The sequence below is a fragment of the Peromyscus californicus genome, unplaced genomic scaffold, assembly GCF_007827085.1.
Source record: "Peromyscus californicus insignis strain IS unplaced genomic scaffold, ASM782708v3 Scaffold_5__1_contigs__length_169319896, whole genome shotgun sequence".
Classification (NCBI taxonomy): Eukaryota; Metazoa; Chordata; class Mammalia; order Rodentia; family Cricetidae; genus Peromyscus; species Peromyscus californicus.
In genome coordinates this window covers 45,389,380-45,417,264 of record NW_026294573.1, presented here as the reverse complement: position 1 = coordinate 45,417,264, position 27,885 = coordinate 45,389,380, and the positions used below count along the sequence as shown (strand labels likewise).

The following is a 27,885-nucleotide window of genomic DNA, read 5'->3' as shown; positions in this document are numbered from 1 at the left end:
ATGTTTCCTGAGCATACAGACCATATTTTACATAACTTAGCTAAAACCGGAAGCTCAGTTATTGATATTCAGCAGATGTTTATTAATGATGGTAGCGGCAGTAGAGGAGGACAAAGTTATGGAGGGATAATTTATTCATACCAGAGGCTGAAGAAATTGCACTTCTCTCTGCATCCCTACAGAAAGAAGGCAACATATAGAACACAATCGATGTGCTTGTGTGAACACGGGAACCGTCTTTTTGTGGTTTCTCCGGAAGGGGTCTGGAGGTCGTTTTGGAATGCTTACATGCTTGCCCCAAATGTTCATGCATTTTCAGCTTCTCTCCATATCATCATCTTCTAGAACTGGACATAGTGATATGTTGATGAATGCTTACTACCTGACTCTCAATAAGTGAAAAGACAGATGTGTAGCATTTACTGATCTCTTTGGAGTAAATGCTTTCATGGCCAAGTTTAAGCTATCGACATAGAGATGGAAAGGCATACAGAGCAGCCCATTTTAAAACACCAGACAGGGACAGTAGACACAAATAACAGAGCAGAAGCAATCAGGAGATATTAGGAGGTGACAAATTTGAAACATTTACCTTTTGGAATGTATATACTTTGCTTAATTATGTTTTAATACTGGCTGAGTTTATAAGCTGGTTTATTCACAAATGTATTCACTTATTTCATTCCACTGAGATGGTAAAAGCCACCTCCAGTACCTCCCAGACTCCAACTTACTAGACCCATACATCTCCCAGACAGGAAGCAATCGTAGTAAGCAAGGTCTTTAACTAGACTAAGGGGAGAAAGTCAAGTCATGTTCTGCTAAGTGACCCCCAACTCCCTTCTCCAGCTCTGGGGAACAAATCAAGTTCATACTGAAAGCTTTGCTGCAGTAAGATTGATTGCCAAGCAGCTGATCCAAGACTCACCCCTTCCCTGTCTCCCTCTGTCTGCCTCTACTACACAGAGCGGAAAAAGAAGCGTTCATTTCTCCACTTTTTGTGAGGTTGAGTCACTAACAGGGGCACTCTTGATGGCAGAGGCCTGTAATGCTAGCCATTACAGAGGCTGAGGCAGGAGAATTTCAAGTTCAAGGCCTGCCTGGGCTACAGAGCAAGTTCAAGTGAGAACTTGTCCCCAAACCAGAAGTGAAAAAGGCTGGGCCTGCTGAGCAAATGGGTCGGTTTATAAAATGCTTTCTATGCAAGCGTGAGAACCTGAGCTCATGCTCTAACACTCAAGGTTTAAAAAGCGGGAGGCTGTGTGTTTAAGACCAGCCCGGTGTACACAGTGAACACCAGGACAGCTACATAGTGAGATATAGACAGAAGAATGAATAGATAGGTAGATAGATGAGCAAATAAATAAACAAAAGAAAAAGAAAAAGCAAGGCACCGTTATATGTACCTGTAATCCAACTCTGGGACAAAGGAGACAGGAGGACTCATGGGTCTTGCTGTCCAGCCGGAAGAGCCAAATCCATGAATTGCAGGTTTGGTGAAACTCTGTCTCAAACATTAAGGTAGAGAGTTATTAAACAAGTACCTGTATACACACACACACACACACACACACACACACACACACACACACAAAGCTGGGGGGGGGTGTATAGCTCAATGTCAGAATGCTAGTCTAGGCCAGTGATGCCCTGAATTTAATCTACAGTACCATTAACAGCACCATCACCCCAATTCAACGAATCTCTCGTCCTCCCTCCCCATCTTGGATGTGACTACTGGAGTCACAGTAACGATTTTGAAACTGTGAAGCAATAGACACAGGGCAAAGCCAAGAAAACTGAAGATCTATCAGCCATGAGTTGAGTAGGCTCCTAAACTAAAACAAATAAAGCTCTCACTTTTTTTTTTTACCATCTTATGTTGAGTTTTCTGTTGTTGACTGCCAAAGGCACTCTCGCTCCATACACACAGGAGCGTCATCTGTTCTGGCTGCTTCTGCCCTCAGATCTGGGAAGGAAACAAGAGCAAAGACAACAGACTTACTGAGCACGGCCCTGGGTGCCTTTCACACTCCATTTTCTTTGAGCTTCACAACAACATTGTGGGGAGTGACATTTACAAAAATGTCTAACCCATCACACCTCATCTCACTTTATGTTTTTAAGGAGGATTTGATAGCCTGCGCTTATGTAGACCTTGAAAAATTAATTTCAATGTAAATGTTCAAAGGCTTGAGCACTTGCCCTTCTATAGGATATTAAAAGTACATCACACCACACGGACTTCCTGTTTGAAGAGGCTGCAAGTTGAAAGATGTGGCATCTATTCCTGCCTGCTGCCAAGCAACTGAGAACTTTCAGTTTGATTGACAGATACCAGGGAGAACTTTCCCTTTATTAAAGTTGTTCTCAACCTCAAAGAAATTAAAAAAAAAGAGTTCTGTGTCCTTCAGGATGGGGTGGTGGAGTCTGCTAAGGACTGGGCTGGCATTACCTTGGGTGGGGATGGTCCTCAACCAGGCAAGCTACTCTAGCGAATTTGAGATCACACTAGGTGTGGTGGTTTGAATGAAAATGGCCCCCATAGACTTATATATTAGAATGTTTGGTCCAGTTGGTGGAACTGTTTGGGAAAGATTAGGAGGTACGGCCTTGTTAGAGGAGGAAGTATGTCATTGGGTTCCAGCTTTGAGGTTTCAACAGCCTGTGCCATTCCCAGTTAGTCTCTCTCTCCATCTCCCTCTCCCTCTCTCCCTCCCTCATGCTTATGGATCAGGATATAGCTCTCAACTACTGCTCCAGCACCATTCCACCATTCCTGCCTGTATACTCCTCCTCGCCATAATGATCATGGACTCTAACCCTCTGGAACCCTGAGCCCCAACAAATGCTTTCTTTTATAAGTTGTCTTGCCGTGGTGTCTTTCCACAGCAACAGAAAAGTAGCTAAGACTCTAGGCCTCTCCCGATGAGCATCCAGAGAGAAAGGAGGAAAGAACAGTGTTTCCAGTCCTACTCAGCCAACACGAACACAAGCAGGAGTTAGAACTCAGTGGGTCTTTGTGAAAGAGGGAGGCTTCCCTGATATGAGTCAAGAAGACGAGGAAACCACATAAAGTGGCAAGGGAGAAAAGAGGGGGTAAGGTGAGAGGCCACAGTGTAGAAATTTCTAAAACAGCAAACAATACACTGTGTGCAGAAATGGAACTTCTATAACTGTTATTCTTCAGTCACCCTGGGGAGGGAGGTGCTTACTGAGTGTCAACTGTGAGCTAGTTACAGAGATGGGGTAGAGACATTTTCTTTTGAGACAGAGCCTCACTAGGTGGCCCAAGTTGGTATAAAACTTAGTAGTAGTAGTAGTAGTAGTAGTAGTAGTAGTAGTAGTAGTAGTAGTAGTAGTGCTATTATTATTAGTGCTACTATTACTATTTTTGCCTCAGTCTCTTGTGTGCCAAGATTACAAGCATACTGGCTGTAGCAGTGCTTTTAGAAGCAGGTATAATTTCCATTCTCATAAAGTTTATAGTCTGATAGAGAAGGTAAACAGTTAAGACAGGCTACAAGAAGGTGAGATGAGTATCATAAGTGAGTAGTACTATTTACATCCATTCAGCTGTTTGCTTGTGGTGTTATTACTATGCGATGAGGTAGAATAAAGAAAGCATAGGACAGTTACATCCAGTGGCCCTTGTTCAGCTCAGGTACGGAGACTGTTGATTTGCTCTTGGGTAAATCTCTTTGGTGGCTCAATACGTCTTTTTCTTTAAAACAAGATCAGACCAGAACACTATGACTCTATTACTTACATTAAAAAGGGTAGTGATAACTGGCAACATCTATGAATAACTCTCAGGCTGTTGTGATTGCCCATTTTAGCATTTGGAAATTAGTACATCCTAAAGTGTGCTCCAAGGAAGTCATGATTTCTTTAGCCCATCCTCACACCACACAGTTTGGGCTTCCTAGACCCTCCTTGTTAACACTGGGATGTTCACATCCGAGACTAGCCAAGAGCTGGTGGTACCAATACTCTATAACAGGGCTAGGTCTCTAGATCTAGATATTTAGGATTTTCTAGCTAAGTGTATTTTCAGAACAGCAATTTTTAGTCTGAAATCTCAAGCACCTTGGAGAAGTAATGATGAACATCCTAAAATGCAAGCCAAAAAAAAAAAAAACCCTCATGAAAATTTAAAGCCTGTGAGGTGTGGTGTGTTGGGGGGGAGGTGGAGGAGGTGGGGGCGTGTGAATATGTTTAGAAAAAAAGAAAAGAGTCCATGGGGCTCAACAGATTTTTCAAGATACCCATAATCCCCAAAGAATATGATACAATCTTTGTGTGATCTCCCCCTCTTCTGAATGCCATGGCTCTTGTATCCTTCACCCATCCTCCTACAGGGCTTTCCAACTTTCCTGCCAGACTATTACTTCCTCAAGGGTGGAGAATATAGCTTATTGAGTCAATAAACTACAGAGAAAACTAAATGGAGTTTATGTCATTTAGACTCTTTTTTTTTTTCTCTCTGACTATATAACCTGAGACATGGTACTCTCACATCACTGGGAACCACTTTCCCAGTGATAGATGTGAATGGCAGGGTCTAGACTTGCCGGGCCATCACAGGCCCCTCCAGATTTTGGTAGGTGAGGCTGGCAGAAGCAAGCCTTTCCTCTCTGGCTGCTGAGTGGTGCAGCAGTGCCCTCGTTCTTTTGAGGACATTTGTCTGCAGAAGGGAGGAATGGACCTAGTAAACATGGAAGCAGAGATTAGGAAAAGAACTGTTGCTTTCAATGTTTCTGAACGTCTCAGTTCTGTGAATAAAACACGCCCCCCCCCCTCTCGTTCATGTACTGTGGGATGGTCTGTATGTCAAATCTGTTGCTCTGATTGGTCAATAAATAAAACACTGATTGGCCAGTGGCCAGGCAGGAAGTATAGGTGGAACTAACAGAGAGAATTAAGGGAACAGGAAGGGAGAGACACTGCCAGCCGCCACCATGACAAGCAGCATGTGAAGATGCTGGTTAGCCACGAGCCACGTGGCAAGGTATAGATTTATAGAAATGGATTAATTTAAGATATAAGAACAGTTAGCAAGAAGCCTGCCACGGCCATACAGTTTGTAAGCAATATAAGTCTCTGTGTTTACTTGGTTGGGTCTGAGCGGCTGTGGGACTTGCGGGTGAGAGAGATTTGTCCTGACTGTGGGCCAGGCAGGAAAACTCTAGCTACATTCATGTGTGTGGGTGTTTCTGCTTGCACATGTGTCTGTGCAGTACTTGTGTGCCTGGTGCAGCACATGCATGCCTGGTGCCCAGGAAGCCAGAAGAAGGAACTGTAGTTACAGACAGTTTTGAGCTGCCATGTGGGTTCTGGGAATCAAACCTGGGTCCTCTAAAAAAAGCAACCAGTGCTCTTAACCACTAAGCCATCTCTCCAGCCCTTTTTCTTTAAGCAAGTTTCAGTTCAACTTTGGCCATAGACAACCAGAGTCCCAACTCATCCATTAAATAGGGATAGTAATTCTGAGATCTATCAGAGATCCAGCTCTCCCTAAGAGTATTTGAAAAAGAGTTCAGCACTACCCAGCTTTCCCTAAGAGTATTTGGAAAAGGGTTAGGCACTACTCAGCTCTTCCTAAGAGTATTTGGAAAAGAGTTAGGCACTACCCAGCTCTCCCCAAGGGTATGTGGAAAAGAGTTAGGCATTACCCAGCTCTCCCTAAGAGCATTGGAAAAGAATTTGGCACTACCCAGCTCTCCCTGAGAGTATTTGGAAAAGAGTTAGGCACTACCCAGCTCTCCCTAAGAGTATTTGGGGGGTTGGGGATTTAGCTCAGTTGTAGAGCGCTTGCCTAGCAAGCACAAGGCCCTAGGTTCGATCCTCAGCTCCAAAAAAAAAAAAAAAAGTATTTGGAAAAGAGTTAGGCACTACCCAGCTCTCCCTAAGAACATTTGGAAAAGATTTAGGCACTACCCAGTTCTCCCTAAGGGTATTTGGGAAAGAGTTAAGCACTACCCAGCTCTCCCTAAGGGTATTTGGGAAAGAGTTAGGCATTACCCAGCTCTCCCTAAGGGTATTTGGGAAAGTTGGGCACTATTAAGTACTACTGAGAATATTAATTTCCTACTAGGTCTTTATTATAAGCACTCTTTGGGGTTTTAAATTTACAAAGCTATTCAGGGTAAGCCAATAGGCCATTTGACCAACAGTTGGTAGACCCTTCTGTAGTGGGTAGCCATTCCAACTTTGATCTGGAAGTTCCAACCCCATTGAGGCTCCGGTAACTGTCATGCCTACAAGGCGGGGCCAAGAGAGGACCCTGAAGATCCGAGATCTGGATGTGCCGACTCTCTTGGTTCCTGGACCCTGGACGCTGGAGGTAGACCGAGCAGAGTTCTCCAGAGAACACCGCCGGACTGCGCTAAACCTTTCCCACACCCTGTAAACTATCCCTTCACTTGTAAGTTACCCCACAAAATAAACCTCCCTTTTAACTACGTGGAGTTCCCTTAATAATTTCACCAATACCCTTCCTTTGCCTCAAGTGGAGAGCTGTTAACCCAACAACGTCTCTTTGACTGTTATCATACCAGCCTGGCTTCTTTGAATACTCTACGACAGTTGCTCTGAGCAAATTCCTCTTTGCAAAGAGCCTAAAGCCATCACAGTGAAGAAGCCACAGCTTCAGCTTTGAGGCCTTGCTTTATCACAACTGCCCCAGACATCCTGCACTGACTCCAAGAGACTTCGCTTTTGCCATGACAAGCCTCTGTGGACTCCAGAGGACCCACCCCACCAAACCTATAGCTAGTCATACCCAGGAAGAGGGACCTTAGTAACTCAGCAAAATGCTTGTGATTGGTGGAACTCGAAGCTGTATACAAGCAAACCATTTTTCTGTCTCCATAAGCAGGCATTTTTTCCGCTCTTTCTGGATGAGTCTGAAAGGCTCCTCTCCTGTATTCTGTCCCCAAGTGCTACAACAGTTGGCCCCATTAAAGGTCTCTTCTGGGGGGGTCTTTTATTGCTTCCTTGTGATCTTTATCCCAGGTAGGAGTGAGCTGAGTTGGTAACACTAAGAAAACCATGACCTTGACACTGTAGGTACCCATGCCGCAGCACCGAGAAGCAGCTGAAAGCAACTCCCAAAGTCATGAACCCACAGGGACTTGTTGGGAACATAAATGAACACATTTGTGTTCTTCCAGTGTCAGAATTTACTAAATAAAAATTAATCCATAGGCCAGAGAGATGGCTTAGAAGTTAAGAATGTGCACTGCTCTTGCAGAGAACGCAAGTTCGATTCTTACCACCCATATGGGGCAGCTCACAACTACCTGTAACTCCAGCTACAGGGAGAGCTGATGTCTCCAGCCTCTGTGGGAGCTGATATCTACACACAGACACACGTGAATACACATTGTTATAAATAATAAGAATAAAGCATTAAAAAATAAATTTACAAGGTGCAATAGTTTCAGTTTGCCAGATGGTCTTATCTCCTGTAACCTGGCCAAGTCAAATGCAGGTTCTTTTATTCCGATCTTAATTACTAATATTAACTCATATCACACAACACCTAGTAAATTTGTCTCTATCTCTTCATGTCTATTTATCAACTATCTATCTTCTATCTATCTATCTATCTATCTATCTATCTATCTATCATCTATCTGTATGTGAGTTACAGAATGAATATGAGTTAAAGAGGCTATAGCAGAATTCCAGAGGTCTCAGAAGCGGGCTGACAGAAATGCATATAGAGTCTGTTTTGAGAAGCTAACAGATCCAGACCAGCTTCCGAGAAGAAGCTTCTGTAAGCTGCAGAAGACTCAGAGTTGAGAAAGAAGATGTAGTCAGCTTCAGAAATCAACACCAACTGCAGGGGACTGAGCCAAGTTGAAGCCCTGGAAAGAGTCAAGAGTTGAGTTCTCTGTCAGTCCTTCACACACACACACACACACACACACACACACACACACACACACACACAGGGTGTCAGATGACAGGGTAGGGCAGCCATGCCACCACAGTGCTACGTATCCACAGTTTTCCAGTCAAGAGCTGGAAAGTCCAATAAGTTCTTGGGCCTGATTGCCCTGCTGTGATTTTTAACATGCTCATGTGCCCCTAACAGTCTCAGTTTACCCTGTTAAGTTTATCAGGCAGCACCTTTTCTACTCCCAAGAATTAATCTGTGCTCCATAGTACCAGGCAGATGGTATTGTCTGCCAGTCCACCTAGGCACACAATCATCTTCTACCTTCAAAACAGATTTAAGAAAGAAAGTTTGTAAAATGGAGTCTCCCGTGAGAAAGCACAAGTGAGAACACCGTTTTACACAAATGGACAAACTCAGAGCAGGGTGTAGCCTGGCGACCACAGGTTCCTGGAGGTTAAGCTCTGGGCTCCTGCAGCAGCTACTACTCAGCTAGCAGCTGAAGAGTCCAGAGAACGGCTGGGGATGAGTATGGTGGTATTGTGTTCCCCGAAATATTGTCCATGCTAATAAACTTATCTGGGGTCAGAGAACAGGACAGCCACAGTATTAAACATAGAAGATAGGCACACGCCTTTAATCCTAGCATTCCAGAGGCAGAGATCCGTCTGGATCTCTGTGTTCAAGGATACAGCCAAGCATGGTGACTCAACACCTTTAATCCCAGAAAGTGAGCCTTTAATCCCAGGGAGTGATGGCAGAAGCAGAAAGATATATAAGGCGTGAGGACCAGAAACTAGAAGCTTTTGGCTGGTTAAGCTTTCGGGCTGTGTGTAGCAGTTCAGCTGAGATTCATTCAGGTGAGGACTCAGAGGCCTCCAGTCTGAGGAAACAGGATCAGCTGAGGAACTGGCGAGGGGAAGAAGCTGTGGCTTGTTCTGCTTCTCTAACCTTTCAGCATTCACCCCAATAACTGGCCTCAGGTTTGATTTTATTAATAAGACTCTTTAAGAGTCCTGCTACAGATGAGATTACAGAAACGCTGAAGGATTCCGAAGAGTGAAGAAGGTGAGCAGAAAAGAGCTAAGACCGCCAGCAAGCCAGCGGGTCTAAAGAAAGAGCCAAGATGGCCGCAGAAGGCAAAAATGCACAGAGAGCCGGGAGATCTGTCTACCCCAGGGCTGGAAATGTTCAGAGGAACCACTGAAAGTTAAAAACTGAGAGCCTCCTTATCACAGGAACTTCAGAGCAATGACATTAGCAGCCAGGTACTGGGTTGTTGACACTCAAAGCCTACAGCGGCTTCTTACTTGAGCATCTAGGGCCATAAATCTCTGGCTTCAAAAGCTCTGAGCCTATTCTAGTTCTGAAGGGCCTAGAGCCACAAGCCTCTGGCTTTGGGAGCCCAAAGCAATAAGCTTCTACCTGGGAATTTGGAGTCAGAAGTCTGACTCTGGAGGCCTAGAGCCATAAGTCTGTACATAAGGGTCCAACCCAAAAGCTTCCGGAGGTCAGGGATGCCAGTTCCAAAGGAAATTTTCCATATTTATTCATTATTTTCATCTGAATAGAAAAATGGAATCCTGAACCAACCTTTCTATTTTATTTTATTTTTAGGTTGGCCTCAAACTTCCTATGTAGCTGATAGGAGAAGATGACCTTGAACTTCTGATCCTCCTGCCTCCACCTCCAGAACGTTTGGATTACAGGCCATGTACTACCACACCTGGTTTAAATCAGCTGTTTTTGACAATACCTACTCCCAAGCTCATGTACAGATGAAAATATCTGGGAGCAGAGGACTTAGCTTGTGACTGCCCCGTTTCCAAAGACAGCATTTATTTGTCAATGTGTCATTATCACCACGGAACACTAATTTCATAGGCTGTAATTAGACTTCCTATGAGGAGGGGGGGAATGACGAAGTATTTTGAGAAATGCTTGGTTAAACAGATTCTTTCCCAAGGGACTTTCCAGAGTCCCCAATTTTCTAATTTGCATCATGAATTTCCAACTAAGCCAAGTAATCCGACCACAAAACCCTATGCTGAGGAGGCCCTATGAATATGGACGCATCTTGGAAATGGCTCTCTGCATGTGTTGTCAGTCACTGTGCTGGACAAACACTGCCACACTGTCCTTTTCTACTTCAGCAAAGGTCTGGTGGGTTCTTGACTCTGGTCTGACTATTACTATGGGGGAGACTTAGAAGGTAACTATTTGAGCCTCTTTCCATTTATAAGGGGCATGGACTCCATGTCTTTAAAAAAAATACATGCAGTTCTTTGTTATGAGATTATAAAAGGTTCTGGAAGGAAGGAATGGGAAGTGTGGATGCTGGGTCTACAAAGGGCAAGGCAGGTCCAGGTCTTGAGAAAAAGTGGGTAGTACTGGGCACAGTGGCTCATGACAATAATCTCAGTAATTTGGAGGTGAAGAAAGGAAGATCAAGAGTTCAAGGCCAGCCTTGGCTACATAAAGAGTTTGAACAAGCCTGAGCTACTTGAAACCCTGTCTCAAGCAAAAGATGAAGGAAGCTAAGAAAGGAGGGAGGAAGGAAGAATGAGAGGGAGGGAGAGGGAGAGAGAGAAGGAGGGAACGAAGAAAGAGAAAGTGAGCAGAAATGGTATACTGCAGTGCAAGTAGCCCATAGCAGTCCATAGCTCTAACTCGGATTTCCAGAGATTTTATTCCCACATCTAGTGTGAGCAGTCTTTGGATTAACTCAACTTTACTTAACTGAGCTATGTTTGCTTGAGACAGGGTCTTGCTAGATAGCCCTAACTTGCTCAGTACTTAATTTATAGTCCAGGCTGGTCTCAAATTCATAGAAATCTTCTATTTCAGTTTCCTGAGAGCTGTGGTCACAGGCTTGTGCCACCAGGCCTGGCTCTTAATCTAGGTTTCTATTGACATTGAATCCTGGGAATCTACACACTATAAGGTCTAATAAAAATAAAATGAAAGCCTTATAAAACACAAGGCACATATTGAGTAAATGTTTGCTCTGTAGATCCTGGAAAGCCCAGATCCTACCAAGAGAGGTGATAGATGGTGAAATTCATACAGTACAGACCTCAGGCACAAGAAAGCTCCCATCTTTTCTTAGTTCCCATTTCACCAAGCCAGCTATGAAATGAACTCTCTTCTGCTGTCTTCAACTACCCAACAGGAAACCTCCCCAGGACGCTTAGTAAGCATCAGCAAAATAACGAGGGAGGAAGTCCTTTGAAAACTGTGAAGTACATCACAGATACTTTATTTTTATTATTATTCATAACATATAAAGTGTAATTTTGGCCTCACCACAGACATGACTTCAGGCAAGCAATTCGTCAACTCTGCCCTTTGTGTAAAAAAGTAAATACAGTAATGGTTGGAAAGAGTAACTAGGAAATGATGGTGGACACCTCAGAAGATTGAGGGTCACTGTGATGCTTACTAATTAATAGTAACCATACGATTGTGAGGTTACAAACAGCCCTGCACTGGAGAAGAAGCCAGGATTCTCGGCTACTTCTTCATTTGTTGCCATTTTTATTTAATCCATTAGCTCCTATAACGTATAATTAGCATAACACCCTGGAAAATCAATCCAGCCTGATGACTCAACATCAGGGATACGAAGCAGACTTCTAGATCATGTTGGAATTCAGCTGAAGCCTCAGGGCCAAAGCCTTTAAAAGTCTTAGACCCTGATTTTTCAGCCAAACAGAGAGTTCATCTTTCTATTTCAACACCGTTACCAGGGTAAACATATTCCTAACAGGATTATCTGTCTGTTCTAGAACAGGGAAGGGAGTTGCAAGCTCTTCCGCTAAGACTGTGAGTTACTTACAGGAATGTGAGTGGGAAGCTAGGGAGATGGCTCCTTGGATAAAGCACTCGCCCTGCAGGTCTGAGGAGCCCAGTTAAAGCTGGTGCCTTTGGCTCTCAGGTGAGCCGGCCTGGCTAGGAGAAATTCTACGTGAAACAAGGTGCAATGTGAGGCCTGACACGAAAGATTGTCCTGTGCCCCCCCCCCACATGTGCCATGGTGCTCGCCTCCTCTCTCTCTCTCTCTCTCTCTCTCTCTCTCTCTCTCTCTCTCTCTCTCTCTCTCTCTCTCTCTCTCTCTTCTCTCTGTTGACTAAAAGGCATTCAAGGAGGAACAGGCATTACTAAGGGAACTGAGCATAATGTGTAACGTGCTTAAGTTCATTGGGCCAGATAGGACTGTGTTTACAGGAGGATTAAAATGTTCATTTTAATTTAAAAGGTTGATCCTAAGAACCCGAGGTCAGATCCTCAGAGCACACATGAAAGGCTAGCTGTGGTGCTATGCAGCTGTAACCCAGCACTAGGAATTATTGACAAAGACAGGCAGATCCATGGAGCTCATTATCCAGGCAGCCTAGGTGAATCGGTGAAAGACCCTGTCTCAAAAGCTAAGCTGGAGAGCAGCTGAGGTGGGCACTCAGCTCTGACTCTGGCATCCGCATGCATGCACATACACATGTACCCCTACCCCCCCCCCCCCCCCGCCGCCCCCACCCCCACAACAAACTCCAACAACAAACACATGCATATAAAGTGAAATTCAGTGCCTGTGAGCCTCTGGAAGGCTTTAAAGCTTGAGCAGAAGTTTTATGAGCTATCAATGACAGGAGAGTGTGGGTGAAGACTAAAGCTTGTCCCAGGGCGGGTAGTTATCACTCAGATTAAGCTGGATACATTTCTCTCCTGAAGAAAGTGTTCTGAGGGTTGGAAGATGTTCACTTAGCTCAGCATAGACAATTGGAGAGGCAACAGCAAGCCACAGCTTGAGCCTAGAACCTACCAAAGCCAGGAAGTCTGTGCAGGTACAGCAGGTGAGAGCATGGGCCATGCTCCTCCTTGCCTCTAGGCCATTTATAGCAGCAAAAGCTAGCCTCAGCCCAACCGAGCACATTGGAGGCTGGGAGAGGCATGGTGGCCCTGTGGCAGCGCCCCAGGATGAAGATGGTAAATGACTGAGATTGTGGGAGGGAAATAAACGGCTCCCACTCATGCTGCTGCATCAACATTGATCTTCTGGGGCAGCAATGCATGTGATAGAATCATTTCACGTTGTGAAAGCTTGACCTTGTCAACTTTTTTTCTGTAGAATCCCTGAGCTTCTGGCTCCCAAGATCAGCTGGAGATGCTTGGGGATGGTGAGTAGTGGGTCTTCAAAGGTTCTTCCCACCCTTTCCAAAATGGGTTCAGTTCCTGGATTTTATGATGCTGACCTCTGAGCATTTTACATGTTTAGAAAAACATCTGGAAGGCATGCAAGCACGTCTGAAGAAGGACAAACGGGAAATCAGTTTCCAGTGTGTGCAAGGGCCAGGTACAGCTTGAGAAAAATCCTTCAACAGCCTGTGCCTATAAGCATGAATGAGTGAATGAATGAATGAATGAATGAATGAATGAATGAATGTAAAAACAACTAAATTAATTGGTTCTCCAAGCTACTTGGGTGGAGTTGTTTCCTGGTTTGTGTTGTCGATGTCCTATCTGGTATGAGGAAACATTTGTTCGTGTCCATTTTGATTTTTTTGGAAGTACATACTTAGAGACTACATTCCTCTAAGAGTAATTGCTCTTCCCCCTATATTATCACTATATATGTATATGCATGCATATCTTTACATACATATTAGTGTGTTTGTGTGTGTGTGTGTTTAGTGTATGTACATGTGTGTGGGCACACTTCTCTGTGCAGCTGTCCTGCTCCATCTCTTTCCTCCTTATTCCCTTGAGACAGGGTCTCTCGCTGTATCTGGAGCTCGGCTGGTGGCCAGCAAGCCCCAGTGAGCCTCCTGTCGTTATCCATCACAGACACACAGACACACACACACACACACACACACACACACACACACACACACACACACCAACCTCATTTTTGTGCAGATGCTATGAATTGGAGTTTAGGTCTCCATGCTAGCATAGAAAGTACTCTTACCTACTGAGCCATTCTCCTAGTCCTCACCACCATATTTTAAAACAAAGTATTAGCAAACTGAACTTAGTGTCATAATAAAAAATTATACAGCATGACCAAGGAGGATTGATAATGCAAATGCAAGATTGTTTTAATGTCTGAAAAACCAAAGAATGCAATGTACCATACCCACATAACTTTTTAAAAATTACATGCTTTCTGGGCATAGTGGCCCATGCATATAGTCTCAGCTGGCAAGAGGATTGCTTGAGGCCAGGACTGTGAGGCTAGCTTGAACAACATAACAAGACCCTTGCCCAAAAGAAATGAACATCCCATATGATCATCTTATTAGATGAGGGAAAAAAAAAAAAACATTTGACATGATAAAAGGAAAAAGGGAGAGAAACTCCTTCAACTTGGTAATAAACAACAATGAAAAATATAATTATGGCATACTTAATGGTAAAGATTAGATAGATTTATTTCCTCTAAGATAAGAAACAGGAAGTAAGATGAGGAAGGCTGCTTTGTTTAAACCATTCTGAGGGGTCCAGTCAGGGTAAGTAGGCAAGAGAAATAAGAGGCATCCAGCTTAGGAGGGAAGAGGTAAAACCAACTCTATTCACAGATCATATGACTCCACATCTATACACTCTAAAGAATACACTATGGGAACCATTAGAGCTAATCAGTAAGTTTAGAAGGTTGCAGATTATAACATCCATATGCAAAGTTCTTCTGCATTTTTATTCACTTATAATAACTCAAAATGATATTTAGAAAATGATTTTATTTACAAAAATATCAAAGAAAATAAAGTATTTGGGAACTAACTTAGCAAAAGAAATATAAGACTTGTACTCTGAAAACAGATTAAAGGAAACCTAAATAAATGGGAATATGTCTGATATTCATGGGTCAAACAAGTTATTATTATTAAAGTACCAAAACTCCCTTTATCTATAGATTCCAAGCAATCTTGTGGAAACCACAGATGACTTACTTGTAGAAACTGACAGGTTGATTATAAAATTTATATATAATTCCAAGTGATTCAGATGGCCAAAAACAATTTTAAAGTGAAGAACAAATTGGAGGATTCACACTAGATTGAAAACTTTGTTAGTAAATGTATTTACTGGTGAGTCATGGAGAGAGACAGTGTAGTACAGACATAAATATAAAGATACACAGCATGAGTAGCTTTGAGAGTCTAGAAATAAACCATGAGTCTATGTTTAATTGATGCTGGAAAAGAGTGTGAAGACCATTCAGTTGGGCGAGAAGTCTTTTGAACAGTGTGCTGAGTCAACTAGATTGCCACACGCAGAAGAATGAAGTCACACTTTATCTCACACCACTCCTATCCATCATGAGTGGATATTTTCTCCTACTTATTAATTGGTTCTCTAAAAGTACTATCACCTTGATTAAAAAAAGATTCTAGAAATGAATGGAAGTCATGGTTAACCATCTGATTGTACTTAACAATATGATTGTATTTAATTATACACTTTAATATGGTAAATTTTATGTATCTGGCACTGGTGGTGTATGTGTATGTAGTGTGCTTGCCCATGCATAGGTATGAGGAAGCTTGAGGTTGATATGGGATGTCTACCTCTATTGTTCTCTATCTTGATTTTTTTTGAGACAACGTCTTTCATCAAACCTGGAGCTTCCTGTTTCAAAGAGCCCCTGGGATCCTCCTGTGTCAGGTCCCCACTCCAGAAATGGATGTATAGGCGCACTCACTGCCACCTGGTTTGCATGGGTGGTGAGTACCCAAACTCCAACACATTGCTCACTGAGCCATCTCCTTGGTTCCCAGAATGAAAGATAATTCACTTATCATACATCTGACAAGATATTTGGCTCTAGAATGTAAAGGACAAATAACCTAGTTCAAAAATGGACAACGGACTTGAAGAGGATGATTTTCCTCAAGGAGACAGAGAAGCAGGTGATAAGTGCAGGAAGAGACACTTGACATCATCACTCAGAGAGTGCAGCCAAATCAAACCCACAATGTAAGACCACTTGACAGACGCTAATCTTAAACAGTCAGAAAATAGGAAGGAGAAAACATGCACCAAAAAAAAAAAAATTTAGAACCCCCAAACACCACTAGAAGGAAGGGCTGTGAAGGGTGAGGCCCCTTTGGAAAACAATTTGGCAATCCCTAAAAAAGTTCAGCAAAATTAACATTAACAGTTCAACTCCTAGGTACATACCTAAGAGAAATGCAAACATTTATCCACACAAAAACTCGAGTGCTTGCTGAAGCACTATTTATAATCCCCCAAAGGCGGATGAACACTGACATCCACCATGAATGGATAAATGAAGTTTAGCATGTCCATATACAATTCAGTTTCATTCAGCCATACATAGTGAAGTGCTAAACATGCTACAACACGACCAAACTTGAAAGGAAAAAGTAAAGGCAGTCTTATTAGATCAGGCAAGAATGTGTAAAGACAGAAAGTAGGTTGATTGTTACTTGGGGGAGGGGGAGATGAGGAGAGAGAGTCTGTTTTCTACTGGGGTTTCTCTCAACCTTGCCCTCTCCACTTTCTCTCATTTAAACGTTAGAGTTGAAGATAAATTATTTAGGAATATGTTTCTATTAAACTAACTTCAAATCTGAGCACAGAGTTGGAACGTGTGCCTTTTAGTTCTTGGAGATTGCCTTGAATGCTTTCTAGCCTATGAATTTTTTCTGTCCAGCTAACACTACTTACAGCTTCTTGTTCCTCGAAACCAAGTTTTATAAAAAACTGAAACATTAAGTAGATAAGAAGTTAATGCAAACATCATGAAAACTGTTAGTCCATGGTCACTGTTAAACCCGATTCTAAATAGACTTCATCAAAGGGCACCTGGAAGAGTTGGCTCAAATTTTGCTTTTAAAAAGCTATTTTGAAATTATAGACTTACCTACAATTTCCAAAGACTTAAAAAGGAGGCTACTAGAGCTCAGCATTAGCAGAAGCATTTATAGTCATTTTTTTAAAGCAATATTTTATAGTTCTCCATTTTAAACGGTCTCTAATATACATGCAAGGATGTCAGTAAAGGAAAAACCAGTAACGAAAGTGTTCTAAATGACAGTAATAGTTGCATATATCTACCTGTAAATATGCTTAAAACCATGGAATTGTACACTTTATATGAGTGAGTTATGTGGCATGTGAGTTACTTTTTTGTTTTTGGATCTCGCTCTGTAGACCAGGCTGGCCTCAAACTCACAGATATCTGCCTGGTTCTGCCTCCTGAGTGCTGGGATTAAAGATGTTTGCCACTGCTGCCTGGTGTGAGTTACATTTTAATAAAGCTGTTAACTGTGCCCTTTCCCCCAATCAATGCCAGATTAGTGCATTCAATGGTATCGGTTTTCTAGATGTTTTTATCCTCTAACATGCATAATGGCCATGGATCTGAATTGACTAAACTCTAGTACGTTTAGTATTATTCTACATTTCTTTTTGTGATGGTTTGAATAAAAATGGACCCCATAGCTCATATATTTGAATGCTTAGTCACCAAGGAGTGACACTATTTGAAACGATTAGAAGGATTAGGAGGTTTGACTTGTTGGAGGAAGTGTGTCACTGGGGGTGGGCTTTGAGGTTTCCAAAGCGCCCATGTCAGGCCTGTCTCTCTCTCTCTCTCTCTCTCTCTCTCTCTCTCTCTCTCTCTCTCTCTCTCTCTCTCTCTCTCTCCTCCTCTCCCTCCCCCTCCCCCTCCCCCTCCCCCTCCCCCCCCCCCCCTCTCTCTCTCTCTCTCTCTCTGTCTACAGATCAGGATGTAGCTTGTAGCTACAGATCCAGTACCTGCCTGCATGCTGCCATGCTTCTCACCATGATGATAATGTACTAAACCTCTAAAACTGTAAGCAAACCCCTAATTAAATGCTTTCTTTCATAAGAATTGCCTTCATCATGGTGTCTCTTCACAGCAATAGAACAGTTAATAAGACATTTTAAAATAAAATTCTTCCGAAAACTATTTTCCAAAGTACTACAACACTGGATTATAGTCATAATCTGGGTTCCCTTTCCTAATGTCACAGGTATTTATTCTGATTATAGGGGACTTCTGCAGCAGCATTACGGAATGGCCCTCTGGTCCTTGATTAGCACTGAAAGGCTCACAGTCTAAAGCTGCATAGACTGGGGTTCTCCAAGAGGCAGTGGTTCTGTTGCTCCCTGTCTTGCTAGAGATTGGGGAACTTGAGGGAACCAGAGATCCTAGAGCTCAGACAGTCATCTTTCTGTGAACTCTATTTCCTGGACACTGGCACCAGAAGAGGCTCTTCCTCCTCCACAGGAGCTTCCTGCTAGTCTCGGAAAGTCTACTCTGGCAGAGGCCTACCCTATTGTGCCCCCTCCACCGCTTCTACTGAAAAAAAAATCTCATTTATTTCATACGTGTCTATATGTGTGGGTACACATGTGCCCTGGCATCATGTGTGAAGACCAGAGGATAACCTGAGGAAGTCTGCTTTCTCCCTCCACCATGTGGGTTCTGGGGGTCAAACTCAGGTCATCAGCGTGGGTAGCAATCACCTTTACTCACTAGCCATCTCGCCAGCCTGTCCTATTGTTTTTAGCCTCTACTCTGAAGTTCTCTGTGCCATCTTCTCTCCTCTGTGGGATTTCTGCTTCCAGTGATGGCAGATCTGCTCACTGAAGCTAATGCCATCTGTGGAGGACAACTAGAAAACTTGGGCAGAATGCAAGACTGTGTTTGAAGAACCTGCCAAGTTTCCAAGACAGGGAGCACTTGAAGGGTCAAACCCCAGAGAGAAAGAAGGCACATGGAGACGAACCTGTCAATCGTTTGACACCGCTTTGATATATTTGCTGACTCTCAATATGCAACTCAGAGAACACTGGGTGGTCTTAATGGGCTAAGATGACAATTTGGAGATCAAAGGCCACTAAAGAGGACACCTAAAATTTCACTGGATATGTTATATTGGTGATGTGTCCCATCCACCCTCTCCCAATGAACCAGGTCTTCTAGTATTTATATCTTTGGAAAGTCCTCTTCACAGTGGCTCTGGATGTGGCATGTGATTTTTTTTTTAATCAACAGTACATCAGTAAAGCTCACATAAAGAGAGATTCAAAGGGCTAGAGCGATAATTCAGTGGTTAAGCATGGTTAGTATTCTTCCAGAGTACCCAAGTATGATTTTTAGCACCCAACCCAGTTCATAACCAGCTCATAACCATGTACTCCAGCTCTTAGAGGCCTGACACCTTCTTCTGGCCTCCACTGGCACCCACACTAATGTGGCATTCATTTACACGGACACACACAAATAAGAATAATACAAAATAAATCTCTTTAAAACAGAGAGATTTCATATGCTTTTGCTGATTGGGGTTGCATTTTAGGATCCAGCCTTCAGACTAAGTCAAGGTTATTCCAAGGGGGGAGATATGCCATAAGGCCTGCAAGATGGGACATTATGTTGAGGGAGAGATCATGTGGAAGGCATTAAAATTTCCCAGCCAAGCTCCCAGATGAATGGATCTTTAAGTGTGGTCCCAGCCAACACCAAAGTGTTTCTATTGTCTGACTTTCCTCTTCTCACTTCTTGTATCTTTGTAAGCACAGTGAAGTTCTTGTTTGTTTTAAAACTATGCATTATGTCTTAAAAACTACAGGGCTGATTTTGTGTGTTTACTTTACCTCTGGCTAGTAATTAGAAGTAGAGGTGGTTTTTTTTTTTAAAAAAGATTTATGTTTATTATTATTTTAAATTATGTGTATGTATGTGGGTACAATCCAATTGGGGCAAAAAACTGTTCTACCAACCCAAGGAATTAGAAGAAAAGAACAAATGAATGTTTTAAGCCACAAATATTGAAATGTTTTTGAGATATAGTGATAAACAATTAAAACAGCTGGGAATCAAAACAAAAAAAACAAACAAACTTTAGAACTAAAAATAGGCCCATATTTTAAAAAATATTATCCCTGGGCTCAGCAGTTAAAAGCATGGGATGTTACTTCAGAAGATCTGAACTTAGTTCCCAGCATCAGGAAGCTCACAGCCACCTACATTCTGGCTCTGGGAGGATCTGATGCCTCTGGTCTCCAGGGGCACCTGAACTCACGTACACATTTTCCACCCACATACACACACACACACACACACACACACACACACACACACACACACATAATTAAAAATAATAATAAACATAAATCTTTTTTAATCACCTCTACTTCCAATTACCTGCTGTCTTAGTTAGGGTTTTATTGCTGTGAAGAGACACCATGACCACAGCAACTCTTATAAAGAAAATATTTAATTGGGGCTGGCTTACAGTTGAGAGGTTTAGTCTGTTGTCATCACGGTAGGAAGTATTGCAGCACACAGGCAGACATGGTGCTGGAGAAGGAGCTAACAGTTCTACATCTGGATCCACAGACAGCAGGAAGACTGTGACACACTGGCCAGGCTTGAGCATATGAAATCTCAAAGCCCACCCACTGTGACACACTTCCTCTAACAAGGCCACACCTCCTAATAGTGACACTCTCTGTCAGCCTATAGGGGGCCATTCCTATTCAAACCACCACATTCCACTCCCTGGCCCCCATAGGCTTGTAGCCATATCATAGTGCAAAATTCATTTAGTCCAGTTTTAAAAGTCACCATAGTTTATAGAAATCCAAAGTCTCTTCTGAGACTCATGGTAATCTCTTAACTATAATCCCCTATAAAATCAAAATAAAAACTCAGCTCATACTTCCAATATACAATGGCACAGGATATACATTGCTATTCTAAAGGGGAAGAGAGAGAACATAGTGAGGAAATTCCAGACCAAAGAAAGACCAAAAACCATCTGGCTAAATCCGCTGCAACTGGGCTGCACTTTCACCAATAGCCTCTCATAGGCTCTCTTCAAGGTGCCAGACCTTAGCTTCTCTTCATGGCCTCTTCATTCATGGGTCTTCAACTGCTACTGAGGCTGCTCCTTCACTAATGGCCTCTCACAGTGCCAAGCCTCAGCTGCTCCCCATGACCCTTTCATGCCCTTCAAAACCAGTACTGCCTGGATGACTCTTACACATTACCAAGTTTGGCTGCCAGCACGAGGTACAACCTTGGCCACCTCTGGAACACAGCTTCTGTGTGCTGACTCTTAGGAAACACTTCCCAGAAGGTTTCACCTCAACAATGCTGGTCTTAATCACCACTAAATTCTCAGCTCTAGTCGACCAGCATCAAGTATCCCAGCAAAGCAAAGGTTTTGCTTTAGTAGTTCTAATATCTTGTTAATCACAGTTGATCCTTCAGCCCCAGCTAACCAGAACCACAGAATCTTAAATCAAAATAGCATACACACACAAAATCATTTCTGTAGTTTTGTAAGATGCAAGGCCCACTTTTAAAATAAAAACTCCACTATGCTTACAAACACACAAGAAATGACAAGAAGAAAATCAGACAATAGAAAGAGACCCAAGGGAGATCCAGCTATAGATATCATCAGACAGAGAATATAAAATAGCTGTGGCTAATATTCCAAGGAATTAAATATCAAGATAGTTTCAGCATAGATACAGAAGCCATAAAAAAGAACTAAAGTAAAATTGAAGAACTTATGAATTGCACACCTTTAAACCCAGCACTTGGGAGGCAGAGGCAGGAGGATCTCTGTGAGTTCAAGGCCAGCCTGGTCTACATAGCAAGTTCCAGGACATTCAGGACTGCATAAAGAGGCCCTGTATCAACAAACAAACAAAGGGCTTACATATTCAGTAACTAAAATAAGAACTCAGTAAACAGTTTAACAGAAAAGATACAGCTGAAGAGAAAATCTGTGAACTAGAACAGCGAATCAAAGGAAGTATCTAGACTGAGGCATAGAGCGACAAAAGAATAGTTAGCAAAGAAGGATAGAATGTGTATGTAGTTGAAGTCTCGTGTGTGTGTGGGGGGGGGCGGTGATGAAACAGAAATATGTGAAGAAATAACAGTTGTGTTGGTGGTGCACTTCAATGCTAACACTCAAGAGACTGAGGCTGCAGGCTCACAAGTTTGAGATTATCCTGGGCTACACAATGAGATTATGTCTTAATGCAATAATAACGAACAGCAGTTTCCTTGAGATCTTGAGCCACATAGTGAAGAAGCTCTACAAACTTCACTGAAGATAGACCTAAGGAAAGGTATCATTCAATACACCAAGGAAAAAGTCCTACAAAGAAAGAGCATGAGGGACAGCTAGAGCTCTGCTACAGAGCACGTGGTGTGTGCAAGGCCCTGGCTTTGACCCCCAGCATGGGAGGGGGGGGCAAAATCAAAAGGTGTATATTAGGTCAGAGGACAAAACCCAACTCTGTTTCAAAGTGGCTACTTCCTAAAACCAACAGCAGCATTTCTCTTCTCTGCATACATGTTTTAATGTGTTCCTATTCTGTCAGGATGAAATTCAAACTCCTCACCACAGTTCACATGACCTTCTAGGATCTTGTGTCTGTGTATTTCTGTAGCTTCCTTTCTCCTCATGTCTCTAGAACTCTGTACTGCAACCATAGTCCCCGGCTTTCAATTCCTCTAAGCTGGTTTGCTCTCACCCACCTCGGGGTATTTGCACATACTATTTCTATCCCTTGGAACTTTCTCTTCTCATCCTCCTTTCTTTCACACTCTAGTTAAAATGCCACTTCCTTTCTAGATGCCCTGGTCTTGGTACTTCTCTGCCCATTACCCCAGGAAATTCTATCAAAACATCGATCATAGTTTATTGATGACTATCTCCCTTCATAAGTTCAAAAGGACAGAAGCTGCACATTTGCTCACAAATGTCCTCATCTCAGCTCAGAATAGGCACTGAGTAAAAATGGCTAGTAGAGTCCTTCATGACTTGTCTTCAAGGTTGTCCATCATACCTCACTTCTAGTTCTAGCTTTTCTTTTTCTTTAGGTTTCTAAAGATATCTGTAAAACGGGTGTAATCTAAATATCTTTAAAAAAATTGTTTTAACCTTTCTGGATTTTTCTGCAACTAAAAGAAAAATGTAAATGAAAACATGAATATCCATACTACAGGACCCACCTATACTCCCCCAATTTAACAGGATATGTATGCATGCATGCATGCATGTATGTATGCATGTATGTATGTATGTATGTATGTATTTTAGGACCAAATCTCCTGTAGCCTAGAATGGCTTCAAACTCATTATGTAACTGAGGGTGATCTTGAACTCTTGACCCCCATTTCAGCCTGCATGCTGGGATGACAGGCATGAGCTACCACACCCAGCTTACTCAACAAGATTTGCTTTAAAAAAAAAAAATGCAAAAAAGCCCAGCGTTACTCTTGCATCCTCAAATGACACTCTGGCTTTTCAGTCACTCCAGGATCTGATTCAAAAATGGCCTTCCTTGTTTTTTTTGTAGGCTTTTGTGGCTCCTTTCCAGTTTTCATCACAGACTTTGTTTTTCTCTGCTTCCTCCTGTCAGCTAAGCACAGTTTCCTCTGTCATGTTCTGTAAACCTGCCACTGTGGATGAGTCTTTTTATGGGCCATCTGAATGGCCCGGCTCTGTCTCATTACCTCTTCAGTTCTCGCTCCAATCTCTCCGGCAAACATGTTGTTGTTGCTGTTGTTACTTTCCCCGCTCATCTCTTCATTTAGTAATTCAGCTGCTGGCTTAACTCTGCAAACACAGGGTGAAACAGAATGCTTTCACTTAGCCTTCGATCATCAAAGGGTCTTTTTGTTCCCCGGGGCAGCATCACCAGAAACAACAGCACCTGACTTGGTAAATGGTAATGGTACACTTGGTTGTTTTGTGACAAGGTTTTGCTTTGCAGCTCAGGATAGTCTTGAGCTGAGATCCCGCTGGCTCAGCTGGGGTTACAGGTACCCTGACCTATGGTAGCTATTGTATTGATGTGTACTCTATGACAGGTTGCTTACCTCAAAGTACTTTTGTTCTTTTTTATTTTTTAATGTGCATTGGTGTGGTGTTTGGCCTGCATGTGTGTCTGTGTGAGGATGTCAGCAGATTCCCCCGGAATGGAGTTTCAGACAGTTGTGAACTGCCATGTGCGTGCTGGGAAGAACCCAGGTCTTCTGGAAGAGCAGCCAATGCTCTTGAGCTGCCAGGGCTCTTAACTGCTGAGCCATCTCCCCAGCCTCACTGCTTTTGTTCTTTATCCACTATGTGTACTTAAAACTTCACTGGCCCTCCCCTTCACCTCCGAACTTATTATCTCTTAATAAAACCTTACGGAGGTGTCCACTTCGTGACCAAACCCAATACCTTGCCTTTAACAAGAACAACAGAGATAGTACATTTATTTACATATAAGTGATGGTAATTCGCCCAGTCAATCAAATCGCCTGTGTTTGTAAACTAAGTGTCAAGTTACTAGGCAAGAAGCCACCAGAGTCTGAAGGAAAATGTATTGGCAGAGAGAATGCAGAGGAAAGTTCTGAGTACTGTTAATAAGTTCAGATTTGGGGTATGTGGAGGTCTAACAGTGTGAGGAAGAAGGTTGGTGGACTTTGGGTTCAAGAATAAACCAGTACGAGGATCCCAGGCGGCGAACTAAGCATGATTTAGAGGAAACTGAAGAGGGTAAAAGGGCAGTGGGAACTAGGAAAAATGACCCTGTAATGCCAATGCTGACGTGGAAATAGGCAAAGAGCTAGACAGAAGCTGGCAGACAGAAACAGAGCTGAGCCCCAAAGACAGACAGCCCCCTGAGCCAAAGACTTCGGTAGAAAGGCGGGTTGGTGGTCAGAATCAGGATGGGATAGACGCCTAGAATGTTTCCATGTGTCTGTGGAGGGCAGCAACGCAGTTCGACTTTTCAGATGTTTTCATACAGAGCGCCGAGATTTCTATTTCGGGTTGGGACATATATATATATATATATATATATATATATATATATATATATATATATATATATATATATATATATATATATATATATATAAATAAATATATGTAAGATTTTCCATGGATTTCAGTCGAAAACTCTGATGAAGTTTAGTCAGGTTTGGTGGGACAGGTGGCCAGTGCCATTATGAAGACCCAGTCAGGAGAGGGGGTTCAAGGTCTGAGGTTTTCCCGAGAAGGCCGGAGGGTCAGAGGCCCACGGTGTGCGGGGACGGGGAGGGGGGAGGGGGGGTGCTCGCCGTGCGGATCCGGGCCCCGGGGTCCGGGGGCGGCGAGCGGGGCTCCGGCGGCGCGTGGGATCGCGTTCCTCGGACCGCAGAGCACTCGAGGAGGACCGAGCAAGGGTTCCGGGGGCGGCTGGTGGAGTCGCCCGCGATGGGACACGAGGGGCGTCAGGTCACCGAGGCCCGCCCGGGCGGCCGGGGACCTCAGCAGCGCCGCCGCCAGCGAGCCGCTTCGCGCCCGCCCCTCCCGTCCCAGGGGGAACCTGTTGCCGGGGAAGGGGCGGGCGGCGGCGGCGGCGGCCTCTCGCGCTCGCTGGCGGGCTCGGCGCGCCGCGGCCTCTCACCTCAGCCACGCTCCGCGCGCGCGCCCCCCTCCCTGGCCCTCGACGCCGAGAAGCACACACTCACACACTCACACACACTCACCCCCCCCCACACACACACCCCCCGCTCCGCGCAGCCCGCGCCCGGGGGGACGGCCCGCCGCCCGCCGCCGCTAGTGCCGCTTCCGGGAGCGGAGGCGCGGCCCCGCGAGGAGGAGGAGCAGGCCAACATGGCGGCGCGCAGGGCTGGGCCGGCCGGCCGCGCCTGAGCCCCGCACCGCACCGCTCCGCTCCGGCTCGGCTCGCGGCGCCCACGCGCGCGCCCCACCCTGGCCCCGCGGCCGCGGAGCGCGCGGGGCAGGAGCGCAGGGGCCCCGCCGCCCGGGTGCGGGGCCGGCGCCGAGGCAGCGCGGCGCGGCGCGGCCCGCCAGGCCCGGGAGCCGCAGCTTCGCCGCCCGCCGGCCGGCGCGCGGCTCTGAGGCCGGAGCCATGGAATCGGAGGAGGAGCAGCACATGACCACGCTGCTGTGCATGGGCTTCTCGGACCCGGCCACCATCCGCAAGGCCCTGCGCCTGGCCAAGAACGACATCAACGAGGCCGTGGCGCTGCTCACCAACGAGCGGCCCGGCCTGGACTACGGAGGCTACGAGCCCATGGATAGCGGGGGGCCCAGCCCGGGACCGGGCGGCGGCCCACGGGGCGACGGCGGCGGGGACGGCGGCGGGCCTTCCCGCGGCGGGAGCACCGGAGGGAGCGGCGGCTTCGATCCCCCGCCAGCCTACCACGAGGTGGTGGACGCGGAGGTGAGTGGGGCTGCCCTGACCTCGCGGGAGAGGCGGCTGCACTCGAGTCCCGTGGGCAGGGAACACAGCCCGCCCGGCTCCCAGCGGGACTCTTGGGCTGTAAGGAAACTGGGGGGTGCAGGGATAACAGCACGGGCTGTGGTCAGAGATCGGGGTCATTAGACTGGGGTCAGATGGGGAGACGGGCTTTGGGTGGAGGAGTCTGCCCGCCTGGAGTTAGGTCTACGGACCTGGGCTGTGGAGGGGTCTCCTGGGGTGCCTGCTGAGTAGCGGGTAGGGGTCCCTGGAGGCATGCGGAGGAGGGTCCACGTTTCCACTTTCGCCTGGCTTGGGAGATGGGAAGGACATGAATATCAGGTGTCAAAACTGGGGTCTTAGTGGAATGGGTATTTGTGGCACTTGATTTCAGTGAAGGATTTGGGATAAGTACCAGGTTCAGAGTCAGAAATAGTGCGATAGGCCAGCCAGCATAGAGGCCTTTTGCCGGGTCACACAGGAGGACTGTTGGGGTTAGAATTAGGGTTTGGATTTTTAAGCCAGCCGTCAGAAAGAGGACAGGGTCCAAAATGAGGAGGGCCTAGACAGGACCAGGAACGGTGGGAATGCATACAAGGTAGAGGAGCAGGTTTGTCTGTTAGGAGGTCTGGGTTGGAGGGCTGGGCTTCACTAAGGTCAGGTCTGATGACAAGTAGTGGATTGGGAAATGAGTGAGAGAGAAGCCTGGGCAGAACAGGAGCAAAGGAAGGACCAGACAGTGATGAGGTCAGGAATGGGACCCAGAATGGGTAAGTATGGTCACAGATGAGGGGAAATTAGACTGAGGAAAAGGGTTGTAGCCCTAGGGAGGTGAGCATGTGCGTGTGTATGGGGGGTGGGGGCGGGAGGGGCGTGGGCCAGAGAGGACAAGGAACAGGACTGAGGAGCCTAGGGAAGGGAGGGACTCAAGTGCGTTTGATCAGCCACCTCAGATCGTAAATAGTGAAAACTGGGCCTTTTAGTGCTTTGGTTTGCAGTGTGAGCAAGGAATATGGGAGAGGAGGGCAGACTTGGCAGAACAGGAAAAGTCACCCAGAAACTGTAGTGCTTATGATTAATTTGCAGAGAAGGCTGGCCTCTGCCTCCCCGGTGCTGGGATTAAAGGTGTGTGTCACTGTTCTGAAGTCACTTAACTGCCAGTCCCCATCACTCCTCCCTTGTTCTCCCCAGTTTTGACCTATTTTGAAATCAAGAAGCCAACTATCACTTTTCCTGAACATGTTTGTACGAGTCTACAAGGCTCAGTGTGTTTTCGTTATGTGAGAAATTTTATTTTCTGTTCCTGCTTTTAATCTCCGATGAGTGAAAATCAAAATAAGTTAGAATACTTGTGGCACGTTAACATTAGCTTACTTCCTGTACATTGAAGTTGGAAGAGTCTCGAGTGGCTTCTTTGAACAGCAGGCTGAGAAGTTTGCTTTCAGGTAAAATCCCGAGAATCTATCTTTTGAAAGAACGTCTTGCCCTCATTGCCCCTGCCGCGTGGTTTGGGGCTGTGGGAGGCTGTACCACTTAACACGTGAGAATTCCAGAGGGCTGGCGATCCGGGCTGCTCTGCTCGTGTGGTGTACTGGCAGAGTACAGGCCAGCTTCTGATAGCCTACCAGAAGTGTGGTTTTAAAGTCGTCACCATGCCACCATGCAGCCTGGGCACCCTTGTCACATATGTAGTGGGAAACTGGCTTCTAAAA

The 27,885-nt window shown here is 44.9% G+C and overlaps 1 protein-coding gene and 1 long non-coding RNA gene across 6 annotated transcripts in view; one reads left to right on the top strand and one right to left on the bottom strand.

Annotated features, from left to right (window-relative positions):
- LOC128097883 (uncharacterized) lies at positions 1 to 26,988 on the bottom strand. Of its 3 annotated transcripts, none has more exons than XR_008214013.1 (5): positions 26,138 to 26,988; positions 23,451 to 23,553; positions 1,861 to 1,969; positions 1,407 to 1,504; positions 1 to 347 (listed from the first exon to the last, which is right to left on the bottom strand). It is a non-coding gene; the product is annotated as an uncharacterized LOC128097883 (long non-coding RNA). The 3 variants fall into 3 exon arrangements; XR_008214015.1 differs by lacking the exon at positions 26,138 to 26,988 and adding an exon at positions 25,376 to 25,640 and having other exon boundaries at positions 1,874 to 1,969; XR_008214014.1 differs by having other exon boundaries at positions 2 to 347; positions 1,874 to 1,969.
- The window catches only part of Usp24 (ubiquitin specific peptidase 24), a 141,866-nt gene continuing 139,759 nt past the window's right edge, over positions 25,779 to 27,885 (top strand). For all 3 annotated transcript variants that reach the window (XM_052718723.1, XM_052718724.1, XM_052718722.1), the window contains exon 1: positions 25,779 to 26,158. In XM_052718723.1, the coding sequence (XP_052574683.1) occupies positions 25,844 to 26,158 (315 nt within the window). In that variant the 5' untranslated portion in view covers positions 25,779 to 25,843. The remainder of the gene's footprint in view (positions 26,159 to 27,885) is intronic.